The sequence below is a fragment of the Thermobia domestica genome, chromosome 13 (assembly GCF_964235325.1).
Source record: "Thermobia domestica chromosome 13, izTheDome1.hap1.1, whole genome shotgun sequence".
Lineage (NCBI taxonomy): Eukaryota > Metazoa > Arthropoda > Insecta > Zygentoma > Lepismatidae > Thermobia > Thermobia domestica.
In genome coordinates this window covers 19,779,926-19,801,424 of record NC_137466.1, presented here as the reverse complement: position 1 = coordinate 19,801,424, position 21,499 = coordinate 19,779,926, and the positions used below count along the sequence as shown (strand labels likewise).

The following is a 21,499-nucleotide window of genomic DNA, read 5'->3' as shown; positions in this document are numbered from 1 at the left end:
TATTCTGGATATTTTTAATCCGAATTATTGTCATAGTTAGAGATTGAATGTTTTTGTTAGTGCACTGCGAAGGGAGATTCGGCGCTTAAACCTTTCCCTTGAGAAAGAAGTGGAAGAATAAATATTTACTACATTATGGGACATATTTAAAAATCACGTTTGCCCCCAAAGAATATGAGATTGAGAAATACATGATTCCTTTTATTGAACGTTTCACAGGAAGTCCTTCGTTTTTTTAAACGTGTATGCTCATCTACATGATGAATAATTTAGCGAAAGTACTTTCTTCTCTGTTTTGTGATAATATTACTGTTCAGGTATTTTATTGTGACTGATCTCTTTTCTTTGCCTTTTCCTTTGTTGCTGTCATGTATATACTTATGGGCTGCTAAATGTGAGAAACAGGACCAATTTTTAGAGACAAGCAAGAGCTGATTTGTCCAAAGAAGAATACTAGCAATTTTCCAAATTTGATTTGTGTAAAATTGTGAGCTCTACGCATCCAGGATACAAATTATTTCAACGTTATACATATTAGAAAGATACAACTGTTTTAAATACGATTTACGAGGAAATTCAAAGTACCAGTACATATTTAGAATCATAAAATGTAATTTATAATATAAAAAGTGAAAAATATTTCATATTTTTATTTTCATATTTTCACCATAGGTATCCAAAATTTAGTTTTTTGAAAAGAGATATATCGATGGGTTCAATTTTCAAATCTTGGTTTCTTTTTTTACCCATTGTGCTTTATTTTTTGAGCTAAACTTTATTATTTTAGTCTCCACACTGAGAAATACATGAATTATTAGATTTTTTTTTCAATGATTCATTGGCTCTATGATTGAAACCAATATAACTTAAATTCAAGATTAAAATTTAAGGAAAATGTAAGTGTGATACCACTTCACTCTATTTCACGGTAGCAACGCTATTTTTATTTAATTAAGTAGAAAATAAATGAATGAATTCACTACCATATGAACTTGGGTGGAAAGTTGTACTTACGAGCTTGTACTTCAGAGGATAGAGTTCTATCAGCGAACCTTCTGAGTTATATTCCTTAGGTTTGCTTTACTTTTACTACATGTCAAAATATTGATTTAAAATATAACTGATTAATTCGAAAATGAAGACAGAAATCTAAACAAAGTATCCTTGTTTAACGTAGGATAAGTTAAATTAGTCATTAAAGCAAAGCTATTTTTATGTCTACGTGTTCTCAAAGCGATGTAATGGTAACTATTAGGGTTTATCTGCAAGAGTAAATTTCGTCATTCGTATAAAGAACATTAGTTTATTTATTTAGCGTTTACGTGACCACAATATTGTACATTTGTACACTCCGTATAGAACATGTCAATAGATTTCTATGTGAAACACCTTATTACTATTACAGCTTAATTCAGTGAGTTTACATAAAGCTAACCAGTCGGTTTTATATACACAAGACTATAAATAAAATTATATACAGTCATACTACTAATACGTTCTAGCTTTACAAGTTTTTATCTTGTATACTTTCAAAATATTCCGAAACAGAATAGAAACGATGTTTCAGGAGGCAATTTGTTAGTCCATGTTTGAAATTTTTATGTGACTTTGAGTCTCTTATACTGTTAGGTAATTTATTGTTAATCAATATTCCTGTAACTTTTAGATCTTTTTGGTGGACTGTTGTATTATATATAGGAAAAGCAAAATTCCGTTTATGCATGTAAGTGTCGGTTTGAGATGTTTATTTGAGAAAATTGCTGTTCGTAATATGTAAGCACACGTAGTAAGAGAACCTTAAGCTCACTAAATATTCTTTTACCTGATACTTTTGATTTGGTACTTTCATTGTTCGTATTACTCTTTTTTGAATTTTGAATATTGTCTTACTTTGCATTATATTTCCTCAGTGTAGTACCCCATATGTAAGTAGCATCTCAAACTGAGCATGATAAATTATGTTAATTGAATAAATTATCTTAATGGAATGAAATATTCACACTTTAATAAAACCATACATAAAGTTTCTTTTGCAGTGTACTGATGTGCTCATTTAAACTAATTGAATTGTCCTAGAAATTAAGTTTCATTGGCATTTTTATACCTTTATTCTTAATGTGTATGGTTGGATTATTATGTTTCGCGAATGATGAAAGTTTATTACTATTGTTTTATGAATGTTTAATTTGTTATTTTAAGTAATTCTTCTATATCTTGTCTGGTACTAGTCTACATTTCCTTATCGGTGTATTCAGTAATGGCTAAACTTGTGCCATCAGCAAACATTGTTGGTTTTACAGTTTTTATATAAGCTGGAAGGTTGTTCATAAGAATAATAAAGAGAACTGGAATAGGACCTTGCGGAATTTCGTATCTTATTGGACTTTACGTCTGAAGTGTAATTAGTGTTGCACCTTGCTGATTGGTTTAATCAATTACCACAACTAGACTTCTAGCTTTTGAGTAGTTTTGAAACTATTTATTCACAATTCCCCTTATGCCAATGTTATTGTTTTTCAAGAATTTTATGTGAAACAAGACCAAATGCTTTTGTTAAGTCTAGGAATATGCCGAAACAATTTTTTAAAATTATCTAAACCTCCCAAATATAATTGCGGCAGTTATATATTTGCCTTTCACTTGATTTATTACGTGGGAATTTATTTTGCGCAATATCTGTTATATTTTATTTTTTAACGTAGGGTAGTAGATGATTTCACATTGCTGTTTCAATAATTTTTGAGAAAGGTGAAAGTATAGGTGTAGGCCTATAGTTACCTACTGTATGTTTGTCGTCTTTTTAACGGACTAGTTTAATTCTAGCTAACATTATTTCTTCCCAGAAATTGTCCTGCAGAAAAGAAAAGAGTTACATGTGTAAGATACGGCATGTTAGTAATTCTTTGATATGAACGGACATTTTCTTCAGAATAACCATTGGAATGTCGTGAGAACTTATGGATATTATACTTTGCTTAAAAATTATTTTAGCAACTTCACAAGGCACTACTGGTTTTGTGTATATATTTTAGTTTGAATTGTGTGCTTACTTCCAATTTTATTTTACTTCAATGTTTGTAAAGTAGTTATTCATGTCATTAGTGACTGGAAGTGGTCATTTATTTTGTGCCTCCTAAAAGCAATGCAAGATTTACTTTCTCATTTATACGTGTTGTATAATTTATTTCAGTTTTAACTACTGTTATTTTTCGAGCACTGTATTAGTTTGTCGAATTCCGTTACTTTTCCCATTTCTATCTGCGTTCGTAATTCGCATGATACAATTCAAATTGTGGATTTAATGGCTCTTGCGTTACTACTACTGCTAATTCTGTCTTTCTTTCGGTATGTTTCTTTAACCATACAATTATCTTTGGTTTCTGCTTGTGTGTATACATTTTCTTTGCGTAATTTTTAGGAATGTTTTATTATAGTAAGTATTCAAGAAGTTTCCTTTGAGTATAAGTATCCCCATGTCACCGCTTAAAATGTAAGTAAAATAATTAATGTTATCTTGACTGAATTCAAAATATTAAGTTAAACTTGGCTTAATTAATTAATATTAATCTTGACTGAAAAATTAAAATTAATGAAAAATAGGTTGAACAGTGTTAGCAACATAAATTGTTTTCCATAGCTTGTTCTGCGTACAGTATTTAAAGGTAAGTTCAATAATTCCGTATGCAAACCAAATCCTGATATTATTTAATGGCGAATTCGTTGTCATTGTTCCTGTAATATTCGTGCCTCCCAACAGAATTTAGAAATTGCCACCAACTCCTGTGTAAGTGTTATTTTGCAGAAGAGGGACTGCATTTGGTTTCGCCGCCACTTCCGGCGTGACTTCTGTCTTGTAGAGCTCTGGAGCCACCAATGTGCAAAAGAGCTGTTTAATAAATGTTTAGTGAAACTTGACTTTAATTGTAATGATGATTTGTGATTGAATTGATGAGGCTGTGATGGAGCTGCTTTCACACAATTGAACAATCATTTAGGATTTAAAGAGCAATCAAATGTAGAAATTACATTAAACACTCTATGCATTGCCAAAACTAGCATAACGGAGTGTATATTCCACGACAACATGATAACTTTCATATTACTGATTATCCGATGATTGACCGGTATGTCGACTCCCTTCATATGCTTGAAATTTCAATATCATACGATCAATTCTCTGCTTTCGAGAAGCAATTCAATGATTTATTCAAACCCTATCAGTCCTACAAGACTGTAATTTTAAATGAAAATCATGGACCTACAGAATATTTGACCTCTTGACGAAAGAGACACTGATTCACTTTATTTTAAATTATAATTTGTAACTGTTTCGGATATCTAGCATATCCTTCTTCAGACACTATCGAAAATAAATGAAAATACAGACATATATATAAATATTGTTATGACAAAGTTTAAATTCTTTAACCGTCATATATATAGTCATTGTTTTGAAAAAGTTTAAATTCTTTTAACAGACATATATATAGTCATTGTTGTACTTTTTTATTTTTATTTATTTATTTTTTCTATTTACTGAGGCCTTCAAATTTGTTAAAATTGTTAAAATTAAAATGAGGATTGGATTTGTTAAAATAATCAATCCAAAGCCATGTATAGTCTTACTCTTGACGAGCTACGGAGATTGCATCTGTTGATGTTATTGTGCTATTTACAAAAAACTAAAAAAAGAAATTTGGTGATCCTGTCTTTTCTATTTGTTTATCTCATTCTGGTGCAGTACAGTATATATAACAATGTAAAATATCAGCATTATTTGCATGACATTTTAATGTAAATGTAATAATATAATTTAATACAACTATATGCTATACATTCTTTTCCATCTGGCAGCTCGGGAGGTCTAGATGGTCTTCGCCCTTCGATTCTCAAAGATCTTTTATCTTGCCAAATACTCGAATCGAAGGAAAAGCTATTAAAATCACTTTGTGATCTGTTGAATCTCATTATTTCGGGAAAAATACCCTTAGAAGTTCGACCTTTGTTTTTCGGAGCCAGACTTATCGCTCTTAAAAAGAAGTGTGGTGGAATCAGACCTATCGCCATAGGGAATATTTGGCGCAGAATATCAGCCAAAATTATATGCTTCAGAATACGAGAGCCTGTTAAGAACATTTTGTCTCCCCATCAACTTGGAGTTTGTATTCCCAACGGAGTCGAAGCAGCCGTTCATGCAACCAGGATATATTTCTCCTCCACACACAGAGCTCCAAAGGCTATCGTAAAGCTGGATTTTCGCAACGCTTTTAATGAACTTCGCCGGGACTCCATGCTTACTGAGGTATTGAAATATTTTCCCGCAATATACCCATATGTTCACCAGTGTTACGCTCAACCCAGTAACCTATTCTTAGGCCAAGACACTATTTCATCCCAGAGAGGAGTACAACAAGGTGATCCCTTGGGCCCAGCACTTTTTGCCATAACAATACATTCTTTAGTAAATTCGATTAATACTGAACTAAACATCTGGTATTTGGATGATGGGACTATTGCTGACACACCTGAGGCAGTCCTTTCAACGTTAACACATATAAATGAGAAAGCGTCAGATCTGGGCTTACATTTGAATTTCTCAAAATGCGAAGTTGGTTTTCTTGGATCAGATGAAGTCACATCCGAACAATTATTCAGAAGATTTGGAGAAGTTGCACCAGGAATACGTCTCCTAAGCAAACAGGATGCTTGTCTTCTGGGTTCTGCTCTCACAAAGGAAGCATTTACAACTGTGCTATCAACCAAAATATCCAAATTAGAATATTTTCTATCTCGTCTTCACTCGATTTCAGCACACGGAGCTTTTTTCCTTCTACGTGCTTCATTGTCAATCCCTCGCCTAAACTACTTTCTACGGTGCTTTCCATCTTGGAATAAGACTCCACTGCTGAAGAAATATGATCATATCCTCAAAATGGGTCTGGAGTCAATTTTGAACTGCTCCTTGAGTGACGAATCTTGGATGCAGTCATCCTTACCTGTTGGATTAGGAGGCCTTGGTATTCGACGAACCGTTGATATGGCGATTCCTACCTTTTTAGCGTCCTACCACGGATCCCTTCGTTTAATCGAGGCTCTCCTTCCTCAAGGCTACCACCTGGACCCAGATGGGATAGTTGAAGAAGGCTCTACCAAATGGATGAATATAACAGATACGGACCTTCCAGAAATCAGCAAAAGAGGTTCTCAGGCATCTTGGTACACACCAATAGCAGTACATTTCCATAAACTTTTTTTACAATCCGTTGCTGCTCCAGAGGATAAAGCTAGACTTCTTGCTGCGTCATCTCCCCATGCTGGTGCATGGTTAAATGCGTTACCTTCTCCCCAATTAGGTCTTCACATGTCTAATGAAACCTTTCGAATCGCAGTAGCCCTAAGACTAGGTTCAGCTGTTTGTGAGCCACATCGCTGTCCAGCTTGCGGGGATCAAGTTACCCAACGCGGCCTGCATGGCCTCTCATGCATGAAGAGCATAGGCAGAAACACCAGACATTCATCTGTTAATGACATCATTTTGCGAGCCCTCACGACGGCAGGAATTCCTTCGATTCATGAACCGTCAGGCTGTTGTCGTTCCGATGGTAAACGACCTGATGGCATGACATTAATACCTTGGATGAGAGGCAAATCTCTAGTATGGGATTTTACATGTTCGGACACATTCGCCCATTCAAGCCTGCCGTTGACCGTTGTGAATGCTGGAGAAGTTGCTAGACGTAGAGAGGCAGAAAAGGAAAGGAAATACAATAATCTCCTCGATAAATTTATATTTGCTCCAATAGCTATCGAGACCAGTGGAGCATGGGGTTCTAGAAGCCTTGATTTTATCAGAGAGGTAGGCAGACGCATATCTATCGTTTCTGGAAATGTTCGTTCAACATCCTTCTTATTCCAACGTATATCCATTGCGGTCCAACGTGGCAACGTTTCGTCAGTTCTTGGTACGTTGCCACCTGGAAAGGAACTGGAGGAGGTGTTTCTTCTCTAGTGCAACAGAAACAAGCGAACAATAGAATAATAAAAATAATATATCAACTGTTCAGAGAAATTTTACATATATATTATATTGTTATCCATTGTTTCTAAATACTACATACTATACGCTATATTTCCGAAACTTATTTACATATTTTTACAATCATATATTGCTGTAAATTACTGTTTGATGCAAATGTATAATATTAACCATTTAAAAAAAAAACAATAATAAAAATAATTTAATTAAAAAAAATTTAATACAACAATATGCTCCTATCATTTTAAGCAGTTATTTATTAAAATATTGGATTTACTTACTTATTATATATTTTACTATTGATATTGATAGCGAGCAATATAGTTAAAAAGAATCTGAATTAATTTCAATGTAATTTCGTTTATAGCAAAGTATATATATTAGATAACATCGATTCTTGTCCATATTTCCCAATTATATAAGAAGTAAAATACTTGCGAAAAGAAGTAAATAATATTTATGATTTAATTTTAACAGGTTCTCGTTTGCGACCAAAGACTTTACAAGCTGTTGACGTTCCTGTAATCGACAACCGTCTGTGCGAGAGATGGCACAGGTCAAAGGGTATAAATGTGATCATTTACGAAGAAATGATGTGTGCAGGTTACAGAGGGGGAGGGAAAGATTCCTGCCAGGTACGACCATTTTAAAAATATTACGTATTACAAACGAGGTTAGAGTAAGTTCACAGTGTTAAAAAAATATGAGCTATAATTACATTTGAGTCAGTTTTGTGTTTTGCGTCATTATGCAATAGAATATAGAATATTTTTAATGTAGTTAAGTCTATGGTTAGACAATGGACAATATCAATATATATATATATATATATATATATATATATATATATATATATATATATATATATACTACATTACATTACATATTCAAAATTATCGCCAGGGGACAAATAATTTTTGAACTTTAAAAAATTCGGTACTATTATAAAAAGACAATGCCACTAGTCCTTTATACACCTTAGCTTTAAATTTATCAATAGGCAAATAGTGCACATAAGTTGGTAACATATTCATAAATATTATACCAGCAATAACATAACTGTCTTTGACTTTAGATGATCTACTATAAGGTGTATCAATTAGTTTGCTCGAACTTCTATATCTGGTCTATATAACATAGTTGGAACATTCTGTTTTGTGTAGATTAATACTAAGTAAATGCAAAGATTAATTACATTCATTATCTCTAGTTGAACAAATAGTGGCTTACAATGTTCATTGAAGAACACACCACTAATTATTCCAACAGCCTTCTTTTGCAATAGTAACACATCATTTATATAACCGCTGTTACTCCAAAATATAGAGTATAAGCCGTTTCCCGCCTTCAACAAAGTTCAATTACAGGACCATACCATCGGCCTTGGATTTTTGATTACATGATTTAAAAGGTAACATATATGCACCTGAAAACGTATATGTACCAATGCATTTTCCCTATATTCTATCACAGTGAGTAACATACATTAGTACATAAAAGGAGTAGACTATATTTAGATGCTCAACCAAATAAATATATAACTGGCACGTAGCCATTTGTATGACTGTACACACCATGATAAAACTAATCATTACTTTAAATTTTGCTTGCAGATCTTTTTGAATCGTTTACCAGTAAAAAATTCTTCTTATTTCTACGTGTATTTTAAGAATTCGAGAAAATGCTCATATAATTGAACGAAAATAGAACTCAAACTAGATATGTAAGCTAAGTCCAAACCAGAGCTGCATTGTACTATATTTTATTTATCATACATTATATGTAAGGGTATATACTACACATATGGTTCGGATGCCACTGGTGGTTCGGGGGTAGAGCCATCAGCTCTGGTGCTACGAGTTTCTGGTTCGATCGAGTTTCTGGTGGACAACATCGTGTCCGTGGGTTTTATCGAGATTCTCCCGTAATCATTTATTTTATTAAATATTCGTCTCCTTTTGCTCAAAGGAAACAACTGTCGGACGTTAAGTTGAATGAAAAACAGAGTCACAGTTTCGTTCTGCACATAATACCTTAGATGGCTTTTCAGAGTACATAACATTCATCCCAGACTCTTCCCAGTTCCCACAGACTTGCCTATGAAAATGCGTTTTCCCTATGTTCTGTCACAATGAGTAACATGCGTAGTATATCAAAGGAGTAGGCTGTATCTAGATGCTGAACCAAACAGATATACAACTAGCATGTAGAGAACAGTCATAAACAGGTGTGGAAATGGGGACTGTCATTATAGGTACAGTCTCGTCGGGTTCTTCTATACTTTTTTCTTTCTTGAACTTTTACTAGGGATTCGCCGTCCCCTTCTATTTTCACCTGTGGTCATGAGAAACAAAAATAAAATAATGGATGTAAGAAAGTTACATACTCGATGATACATGATCCAAATTTGTAGAAAGTAGATGACCACATTGACGGTAACAGAAAAACTTAAGAGAGATTTCAAAGTACTTTCGCGGTGTGGTCAGTATGGTTACATACTTGCATGCAATGTCTAATTTAGGATGAGTTTGAAACCTGTCAACGATTTATTTTTAAATAATCTGCATTTTGTTGACGAAGAACTTGTGTATACGAGTGTAAGAAACTTATAAGTGGTAAAATGTAATCAAATAAAATAATCCTCTTTTATATAGAAAAAGTAATGAATAAAGTATTTTGTCTTAAAAACGAAAAGAATATTACGTAGCACAAATACTTGTATGCCTAAAGCTTTAGAAGGTAATACAACGTCTCGATGTAAAGTGTATTTAGCAAATTGCTCACTTTTAAGATTCCAATATTGTAATAACGACATTAACACTCTAATTTCGATCACGATAAAATACTAAAGTGTTATGTAGAAATAATACTTCATAGAATTCAAATTTAAATTGAAAACGAAAAAAACACACAAACACACAAGGACTTGACGGAGAAACTTAACCATAATTTGATTCGGTTTAGTGAAAACAGACACAGGATTTACGCTTTTCAAATTACACTTACATATTTTGGAATGGTTCCGATATATATATATATATATATATATATATATATATATATATATATATATATATATATATATCTTTAGGTTAAATAATTGTGGATCTGCTGTTTCACTTTTGAATGAAATTGCGATTCTCCATGGTTTTCTCTTAATAGTTTTGAGAGAACACGTTAATGATGAATAAAAAACTACAACTGTTTTTTTATAAACAATAAAAAGTAAACAATATGGCCTCTCTCTAGGTCAGGAATGTACAACGTTTTAGACCCCATCGGGCCACTTGAGCATGTGGGCATCATGTTACGGGCCACAATGAGAAACAGTAAAAGGAATTTCCTTTACAAAATCCATTTTTAAAAACTTGTCTACGCTTTTGTAAAAGTTAGATGCCAAAACTAAAGTTTTGTAGTTGTAAATATACTCTACATGTTAAAAATGAATTTGAAACCTTACTCCTTTACTCCTTGTTCTTTAACGTTTACTTTTTTCTTGGTAAATATTATTACTATTTCAAAACTATTTTAGCTTTCTTCGAAATGTGAAAGCGATTAGCTGCCACTTCAGTTTGTTTACATTATAATTTTTCATATTATACGTTTCACAAAAATGCCATAAAATAACTTAATAAACAGAAAATATGTATAAATCGCACGTTCGATGGCGCGAGCCACACATCACGGCTTCATGGCCCAACTGTTAGACATGCTTGCTTTTCAGATTTTTATTCCCACATTATCAAAGAGACTAGATAAAACATTAACACGACAGCTACAATGTATATTAGTGCCTTGTGAAAGCATATAATTATAAAGAAATACCTGAAAAAGTATTGTTAAACCGTAGTCTCACGTAACATATAGCCTCGATGCTCAAGCAGGGCGTTAAAATTCCTTTTATCTAAATGCTGCAATAACATCAACTAACACTACTGCTACCACACATATTTCAACAACACCAACCATTAGAAAAGCAACTACTACTACTACTACTACTACTACTACTACTACTACTACTACTACTAATAATAATAATAATAATAATAATAATAATAATAATAATAATATGGAAGTAAACTTTACGTATTAGTAGTTGCTTTCTCTTGGCATTTTCTATTTGATATAAGTATTATTTCTATTGGAATATTTGCCTCTCATCGTCCTACTACAACATATATTTCTTTAAGTTCTATCATTTGCCATTCACAAATAGTCCAATGGTATCCCGGGTTCGACTTCTGGTAGGAGATTGATTGGAATTTTAAATGTCTTCGCTGTGTCTGTGTTCGTGTCTCAGTCGTTCAAGGTTAATTTAAATAACAGTAAAACGAGTATAACCGAGTGAAAAATAGAGACAAGCTACTAGAATAGGTTTAGTGAATCAGTTAACTTAAAAAAAAAAACAGAAAACAAAAAGTGGTCTGAAACACCAGATTCCAGTCAAGAGAAGTGCAGATTAAGAGTTCGAATCCCTCTAAAGAAAATTTTCTCCTTCATGCCCTTGCGTGTTTGTATGTCTTTTTGTTTTCAATTTAAATTTGAATTTTCTGAATTATTTTGTCTACATAACACTTTAGTATTTTATCATGACCGAAATCAGTGTGTTTCGTCATTATTTCAGCATCGTTATCATAAAAAGTGTGCAATTTGCTAAATACACTTCCCATCTAGTCTTTCTTCCTCTTACTTAACAGAGCTATTTTAGAGTAGTTGCTTAACCGTGTTTCCGAAGTTTGGGATTCTGGATTCGATTCCCGCTGAGTTAATTAAGATTTTTTAATAATTTGTAATATTGATATTTCTGATGTACATTAACATGAAAAATATTCAATTTCTCTGAGAGTTGAGACGACTTTCTCCATAGGTGAAATACCAACAACACAAATTTACGTCAGCCGTATCAACCTGGATTCGTACAATCCGGAAACATAACGTGTTTAGCAAACAATTGATTGAATGCATAAGGCACATCCTTAGTATGGAAAAAAATGTGACTGATCAAGAACAAACGTTATTGTTTCCTAACAATTGTGGAATTGTTCATAATTTTCTACTTTTCCTTCTTCTTCTTCTTCTTCTTCTTCTTCTTCTACTACTACTACTACTACTACTACTACTACTACTAGAAATAACAATAATATTAAAGTACACCATTTCCAATACGTTCCAGGTATCCGTTCAACCAAACTTTGTAAATCAGAACAATTCTTTATTATATTCATATGTATACTTTGATAAAGTATCAATGCAACGCATAAATAATCCCAATTCTTTTACCCAAAGAAAGCACGTTACTGTGTGTCGTGAGGAAGACAACAAATTATACGTATTTATGATGATCATGACTATAACCTTACTATCATAATCAGCGTTCTGGCACATTGACAGGTCCTTACAACAAACCAATCTTTCATTTCTATTCTCAGCCTTCAAAATGCTGTAAACCGTATTATGGTGTTTCGCGTCTATTGAAAACCATGTATATGTGATTTTTGCACATATCGCATATTTGCTTGTATATGTATGCATTTTTGAAATAAACCGTTTTCAAAAGAGTCAAATTTTCATTCCCTTGTAACTTTGCTCCTGTTTATTCGAAATATGTCGTATCATGATAATAGTATTCGACTCTAAGGTACATCGCATATACATTGCACTTTCATCTCAGATACATTATGACTGTTCAAGGTGTCCAAAATTTACATTAAAATGTTTGTCACATTATATCCTTAGTTAGTAACACCGCATAGTGTTTGGTTTTGAAAATGTTCGTTTAATATGTAAATTTGAAATCTATAGTAACTTGAATTTGAAAAAAATATAACTTTATGTTGAGTTAGAAACACTGTCAATCTGGTAGTTTTGTAGAGTATGTCAAACAATGTACAAGATTAGAGTTATAAGGGCGTTTCAAGGTAATCCAGAAAGAATATCTGAATATAATAGTACTTACCATTTTTGGAAATTTTTCAGATCTATCTCCTTCAAAATAGCTCCATCTACTATTAATACGCGTTCCAAGTGCGTTTTCCGCTAGAATAGGCTGGGGATTTTGTAGTGATTTTTTAATCTCTTCTACAGATTGGAAACAGTGAGCTTTCAGGGTAAATTTCAAATTGGACAAGGGAAGAATCTGCGAGCATCAAATAAAGCGAATAGGATAGTGGGTAAAGCAGTTGTGTTGGTCTTTCTAAAAAACTCCTTAACTTTCTCAAAACATTGTCATGGTACAGCATCCATATTCTATTTTTCCAGGCTTTCGGTTTCTTCTTCCCTCACAGGCTCCTTCAAACTCGTCATAATTTCTAAATAATACTCCTTGTTGATCGTTTGACTATGTGAGACTTGTTTACAATGAACAACACCACAAAATCAAACAAAACAATAAGCATCGCAGATCTAAGTTTCATAACCTGTTATGATGTTTTCATGTGGAGAAGTTATCGTCTTCATTTCCATAATTCAAAAGACCTTCACAGATTTCCACACATGTGTAGTTTTGTTCATTTGTTAGCACCCATGAAACAAATTTTGAAGCAACTAATGGGAGCACGGTGGATCAGTGGTAGGGTGCTTATCTCTATTGCGTGAGGTCCCTGGTTGAATTCCCGGCCAAGTAAGTTTGTGGTGGACAACATCGTATCCATGGGTTTTCCTGTTTTCTTCGACATTCTCATTCCACCGATTATTTTATCATTATTCACTTATCTTATGCCTTAGCCTAAAGGGCATAATCGTGAAATGTTAAATCGAAAGATTTTTCATTTTTTAAAACTAAGATCACAGAACAGAATGATTTACTAATTTCTGCTTCCTGAGTTCTTTCGAGAACAGTCAAAGGACGATTTTTCCGTACAGCATGGCGCACTTTCTGAAAATGCACGTCATCACTGATTTTGATGAACACCCAAGTTTTGCCTCATTTTCGATAAACGTTTTCCTGCTTTGAAACGCCGAAGTCACTCACAATACTGGGCTCATACATTCTTCCCGGTACACTCTCTGCAACATAAGTCTTGCCCAGTTTAAACAGAATTTGTTGCACACACGCTGCTCTTGCAAAAATCTTTATTTTGTAATGTCACATCATCATCACAAGAACGAAACACAACTTCATTTCAATGCTCGCAATCTCACTATCACACAAGGCAGATGATGCAGTTACTGTTAAAACGCTTGAAAAGAACCACACTACACGGCGCTGACAAGGAGAAAGTCAGGGACAGTTTTATTGATCGTATTTGTTGAGTTTATATAGAGGGTGGACCATTTTTCTTGTAACGCCCTTGCAACTTTTAAACTAGTACATAAGTTCGATGAAATTTTGTAGCGTCCAATATCAATATACAGTCAGTGTCTAACACACTTCGTTATACCGCTTTACTAACAGTGTTGCCAACCCAGCATAAACTTTAATTTTTTCAATGGTACTAGGTCAGGTACGTATTTCAAATTTACGTGTTAAACGAAAACTTACAAAACTACATTTATTATTCAGTCTTACAAACTAAGGACGCTACAATATCACATAAATCCGTAAACATCCAAATTTTGTAAGCCCCTACTATAGTAGCAAAAAAGTGAGAGGGATGTGTCAATGGACTTCGGAAATACCTTAATATCGAATACTATGACCATGATATGATCTATTTCTAATATATAGGAATAGAATCACAAGAAATAGAAAGCTTTACTTTCTTCAAAGGTTTCTTTTTATTTCGAAAAAGTTCTTAGATAAGTATCATAACCAGTCTCATGGACTATTTACAATGACTGTGAAGCTTATAATACCGTTTACAACACTTTGGTATATTAAACTGTTCTGGAACTATGATGAATATTGGTAAAGTTAGCCATACTGCTTTAAGCTATGTATTAGCGAGGACTTGTTGAAATTACAACTACTAAATCTACTGCTACATTGTTATAGAAGATATGGATGGTCAAGAGCTTTGTAAATTCAGTTCTATAATACCATATTTTGTTCTGCTATATTGAAAGTTTGTATACATAACAGAAAATATAATTTATTTACACAGATTTAAATATTTGGTACTTAGATGACGGTACCATAGCTGGAAATATCGACGTAGTACTACGCACTCTCAATAAAATTCGTCTAGAAGCTCCATCTATTGGATTGTTTCTTAACTATTCCAAATGTGAAGTGAGTTTCCTGAGCGCCAGAGACGATGAAGTTCATGAACTTGATGAAATATTTAACGAAGTATGATAGCACCTGATATCAAACTCTTACCTACCAATGTGGAACTTTTAGGCGCTGCCATCTCTGCCGAATCAAGGAGCAAAATTTTATTGGACAAGATATCAAAGTTAGAATTCTTTTTTCTCAATTATCAAAAATTTCTGCACACTTCGCTTACTATTTACGACCAGCTTCACTCTTACTTCCAAGATTACTATATTTCCTCCGTGGCTCCCCTTCTTGGCAGGATGATAAATTACTTGACGAATTCGACCACACTCTTACAACAGGACTGGAATCCATTCTAAACTGTTCTTTGAAAGACAGTTTATGGTTACAAGCTTCCTTACCAGTTGAGAATGGACGCCTTGGGATTCGTTGAGCCATTGATATCACCATACCTTCTTTCCTCGCATCATTCTATGGCTCACGAGAACTAATTGGATCTCTTCTTGAACAGGAGGTTGACTTAGACTCGATTCGAGATGTACAAGAATGCATCGATAAATGGACTAGTCTGGTTGAAATGGATGCCCCACCTAACGACAAAAGACATATCCAGTCTGTTTGGGATGAATCTATAGTCAAGCTTCGTTTATATAATAACCCAGACGACAATGTCTCCTCTTCCAAAAACAAAGCATGGCTTTAAACCGTACCTTTTCATACATTCGTCCTACGCCTTTCTAATGAGAACTTTCGTGTTGCTACAGCTCTGCGTTAGAGACCTGCACGGGCCGAATTTTTCGGCCCGAGCCCAATCCAGCCCGAACGTACCTAGGCCCGCCCCAGCCCGGGCCCAAAAAGTTTTGGAGATTTTCGGCCCGAGCCCGGCCCGATAAGTTTTTCAAAATTCTTGGCCCAAGCCCGGCCCGGGTCCGATAAATTTTAAGTTTTTGGCCCGACCCCGGCCCGATAATTTTTTTAAAAAATTAGTTCGAGCCCGAATCTTTCTCAAAATTTAGTACTAAATTTGACCTACCCTCAGAAACATTTTCTAAACTTTGGTTCACAACCTGACGCTTGCCTCCCGAATGGTACCATTGCCTCCTAGAACTTTGCCTGTCATCGAGAGAACAAAAACTCCATTCCCTGTAACAAAAATCTAACTTAATTTATTTTTAGCATAAAGTGAAGATGGCAATATTGTTTAGAGACAGGCAAAACATTCCCACCCCTTCTTTTTATATTTTGAGTTCAGTGAAGGTCAAGGTCAGAGCTCAATTTACCGCAATTCTCTATAGTGAAAGTGGAGCCGCTAAGCAACACAAACTGTAAATAGCTATTGCATTCTTTGTAACTTTTTTCACGGACACACTTCTTCAACGTTTGGCTTTATTCCAATTATCGTTTAACGAAAGTCAGTAATTATTAAAGAATTGCAATTGATCGGCCCCAGCCCGGCCCCACCTGAAGAGAAATCAGTGTCGGCCAGCCCAAACCCGGCCCGGCCCAAAGAAATAACAGAGTCGGCCCGCCCAAGCCCGGCCCATGCAGGTCTCTACTCTGTGCTTAGGTGCTAATATTTGTGAGCCTCACTACTGACCTGCTTGCAACGGATATGTTGATAATAAAGGATTACATGATCTTACATTAAAAAAAAAAAAAAGTGCAGGAAGACAATCACATCATAATATGAACATCATTTGTAGAGCCATCGTATCAGCGGGAGTTCTTTCAATAAAAGAACCGAATGGTTGTTGCCGCTCTGATCGTAAAAGGCCTGACGGCATGACCTTGGTACCGTGGAAAAGAGGAAAAGCACTAGTCTAGGATTTCACATGTTCCGATACGTTTGCTCCTTCCAACATACCCCATTCTTCAATTCAGGCAGGTCTCGTCGCCTCTTACAGGGAATCAAACAAAAGACCTATTGGACAAATATTGGTTTGTAACAGTAGCAATAAAAAACAGTGTGTCTTGAAGTAACGACGGATCTAATTTCATTAATGAAGTTGATCATCGGATAGCGATCAAAACTGGTGATCCCCGAGCCACTGCATTCCTTTTCCAACGTACCAGCATTGCCATCCAGCGCGGGAATATGTCATCGATCTTAGACAAGATTTTTCTTCTATAACCCACAATAAGACGGAAGTACAGACATTCTAGAAGGCTGACAACCACTTTGACGATGTTCTGAAGAAGGTTTTGAACTCAGGAACGGAAAATGCCTGTAAAGAAACAAGCCAAGTCAAGTGTTTTACAATTTTAGTTTAAAATTTGTTGAACCTTAGGATTGTAATTATTACTCATATTCTATGGTCATTGATAGAAAAATCTAGAACTTGTAACCTGATAATTTTAAGTTTATCTATGTCATCGTCACCATATCGTATTCTGAAGTTGATGGTAATTGTTTCTAAGTCTGTTTAACGAGAAAACACCACATACAATTTGCCGTGGGAAGATAACCTATGAACTATGCAAATTATTTTAAACTTTATATTTAGAGCTAAAATTTTGATTACAAATATTTATGTACCAAGGAGGAGTAGATTAATTTCGACATAGTTTAATATTTATAGCATTTTTTGTTTTTGTTTTTTTTTTTGTTTTACTACCTTCATGCCATTATATTAGTGTCTTTCTTTTTTCGTGTTCTTTTATATTTTTGATTCATTTCATTTTCCTTCAAAGTAACATTGCAATGTCATCTTCTGTAAGACTTCCATACTCAGTGTTATCTAAGCTGCAGTTCATGTAGGTAACTATATAGTGTATTAGTAACTTAATGATATTGCAAATAAATTTGCCAAAGTTTTCCATATAAAGGACTGAATGCAAGATTCATATTGGTGAGAACGAACAATCAACGGAAAGGAACAATTTACATCATATGTTTCTACTGTGGAAATCAACATTATCGGTACACTTTGATAGATTTGGGTAATAAGTCAAATAAGTAAATATAAATAAATATAAATAAATATACGTGTTATTAAGATATGTTCTACACTGTATGTTTTTCTTCGTAGGGTGACTCAGGAGGACCTCTAATGTTGGAAAAAGCCGGACGGTGGTATCTTATAGGTATTGTTTCTGCGGGATATTCTTGTGCACAAGTTGGTCAGCCTGGCATATATCATAGGGTAGCACATACAGTGGATTGGATTTCGTACGTTGTAAATTCCTAGTGACCTCTGTTAGCTCTGTATTCAGAGTTAAAGAAGAACAAAAATAATACATTCACCTCTATCCTGCACAATGGCTGTGTTTCCAGTATGTAATAATTTTTTTAATAAATCATTTCCTACGTTATGAAAGTGAAATATGTGCTTCAAACTCACGGAGTACAAGTGTAAAAACTGTATCAGCTGGTAGCAGAACTTCTTACGAAGCACTGTAGTGGCCAGTTCCAAATGATGCTAAAAACATGTTGCAGTCTCACGAATATTCCAGTGGTTGTTGTGTGTATATGTGTATGAGAAGGCGAGTAATATGTACATTGAAAGATGTATGAATATTTTCTTATGTGTTGTAAGAACACTAAGATAGTGAGATATAGTGACTGACTTCCGTCTACATGATGTAAGTTTAACGATGAAGAGAGAATGAAGAAAAGTAAGAGTCATAAATTCAGTTATTTTGAATGTAAGATCTCAAGCTCTTTGTTCTCAAGTATAACACCCTTTACGATTATTGTTAATACTCTATGCTTTTATAGATGACTTGTTTTAACTTAAAAAGACGAATAAGTTAATTGTCTCGATTTTGTAAATGAGTACTAAGAAGTCAAAAATTAAAATGAAAATACAACACCTGTAGATAAAAACTACTACGAAGACGTTTTTCCAAAAATGACTAAAAATAAATGGATGAATAATTTATAGGATTCACATTTTTTGTAAGAATTAAAAATGTAAAAAATCTAAGATTTATTTTCCAAGAATATATAGTAAACTACATAGTCAACTAGTTAATGAAGAGTATTACGAAAATGTACATATATATCTTTTGAACTTTATTTAGCATATCAAGCATTACTATTATTTCGTTAATATTAATATAATTATAAATCCAAATTATATTCTACAAATATACCATGAAAGTAAAGAAATAATTGCGTAAACTTTTGAGATGAAAAATCTATCTAAACATTTTTAATATTTTGATACTTTTGTCAAAGAATGAGAGTGAAAGCAGTTTTACATTACCAGTCTAAATTTTTGATATAATAATATCCAAGTATTATAGAAGTTCATTCCTTTAATTTGGCTTTTATGTAGGAATAATGAGTTTACACTATGGAGTTTATTAGATTATACCAATTGCATATTAAAATATACATTTGTGCTAACATTTCAAAAAGTGTTTGTGTTTTATTAGCATATGAAAGACCCACTGTTAAAATTAAATATTTTTTTTAATATTGAGATTATATAAAAAAAATGCTTTATATGAAACGCTTTCAGAAATATTGCGAATAAATTAATCCAAAGTTGAAGTTTTACATTACAGTATTACGTTCTGTCTATTAGACAATAACAAACAATAATAGGATACCTTTTTATGTATAGAATGTTGAATATTACAGCGTAGTTACTATAAACATGTTCAGAAGGAGATATAAAATGAACAAAAGAGCCAATTTTAAATCTTAATCCATTCAATAAATGGTTGAAATGTAATTAACTGACTAGAATAATAAGATGTGTGTATATATAAGTAATATTTGCAATTTTGATACTAAAAACTAGGAAACTTCCTTTGAATTATTTTTTGGAAACAATTATAATACAAAATAAAAAGCCATGTAGAAAATTCAATTTCGAGTTATTTATATTAATTTCCTTCATTGCTTTTTTAAAATATTGAATTAAGTCAAGTGTTTTGATACAATAATAAATTATTATTTGTGGCATTTCGAATGGACTAGCTGAAAAGTGTGTTGCATTTTCTACGAATGCCAAGTATTATGCAACATTGTCGTTCCTGTCGATTCACTAAATATCAAATCTAAACTTTTTTTCCCTTTAAATCAATATTAAAATATATCAGGATCCAGAAAATAAGAAATTATACGTATTTATGAACTTTATGCATGTATGGCCATTTTAACCCTTCACAATTGAGGAATGACGTCCCTTGGGGATTACACTACAGGAAAAATAGAGAACGAACAAAGGAATGGGGAAGGACAGAAGGAAGCGACCTGGGATCTTTTTATTAGATATATTGGTGGAATTTGGAATTTTCCCTTCGGCCTAAGCATACATATCTGATCAGAATAATAAAGCTGCTATTGGTAATGCCGCTCCTGCGCAGGCGACTTTCTCTCTCCTTCCTCTCTTGCCCAGCACACGAAAACCATGCTTAAGCGTCAATCACATATTCATAAAAGGCCAAGAAGTGAGAAGGGTTTTAAGGCACAAGTAGTTTCTTTAAGCATGTCTAAAGATATTTTCTGCCTGAGAACACTACACAAAAGCACTACTTAAGTAAAAGTGCGAAGGGAGGAAAGGGCAGCTTTTGTTATATTTTTAAAATATTTATAAGAAAACTGATGATGTGTGGTGAGTACATCGACTCTCAAGTGGATTTTTACTGGATTTCTAGGCCAACCAGGTTGCACTTCGGTGAGAACACGATTGTTACGGACTTTCTAGGCCTTCCAAGATGGTTTAAGTTGGGTGACGTATGGTCAGCAATTGACTGCAATGCAGTTGTAACTGAATTTCTGTCTGACAGACGTTTTTCAGATGAGTAATATATGGCTAACACATCGACCCCAACGCAATTGTTACTGATATTTCTAGCTCTACCAGACGGTTTTTAGTTGAGAAATGTGTTGTCCACACATTGTTACTGGATATCTGGTCCCACCACATGCTCCTAGTTAAGTGATATCTGGTCAGCACATGAATTCAAACGCTGTTTTATTGGGGTTTCTAGTTGTAACAGACAGCGTTTAGTTGAGTAATGTATCATCATCACATCGACCCCCAACATTGTTGTTACTGAGTTTTTCAAGTTTACCAGATTCCCTTTAATTGAGAGATGTGTGGTCCCGCCTCATCGATAAATAGGTTTTCAGGTTTACCACATGGCATTGGAAATTAGAGAAGTCGCTCATTTTACACACCACCGTCTGCTCACTCCACACTGATGTGTTAGTCTTCCTCACGTAGTAGGGCGTTGCTCTAACACACACCACCAACCGTTGCCAGCCCAGACGTCTGGCGTATTTCCAATTGTAGAGATTCAATTAAATTAATGAGAATGTGAGAGGAAACGGGATTACCCCGAGAAAA

The 21,499-nt window shown here is 33.9% G+C and overlaps 1 protein-coding gene across 4 annotated transcripts in view; it reads left to right on the top strand.

Moving 5' to 3' along the window:
• LOC145668041 (chymotrypsin-like protease CTRL-1) overlaps positions 1-20,014 on the top strand; it is a 501,380-nt gene extending 481,366 nt beyond the window's left edge. For all 4 annotated transcript variants that reach the window (XM_081735518.1, XM_081735516.1, XM_081735517.1 and 1 more), the window contains 2 exons: positions 7,514-7,671; positions 18,224-20,014. In XM_081735518.1, coding sequence (XP_081591644.1) covers positions 7,514-7,671; positions 18,224-18,382 — 317 coding nt within the window. In that variant the 3' untranslated portion in view covers positions 18,383-20,014. The remainder of the gene's footprint in view (positions 1-7,513; positions 7,672-18,223) is intronic.
• The last annotated feature ends 1,485 nt before the right edge of the window (positions 20,015-21,499 follow it).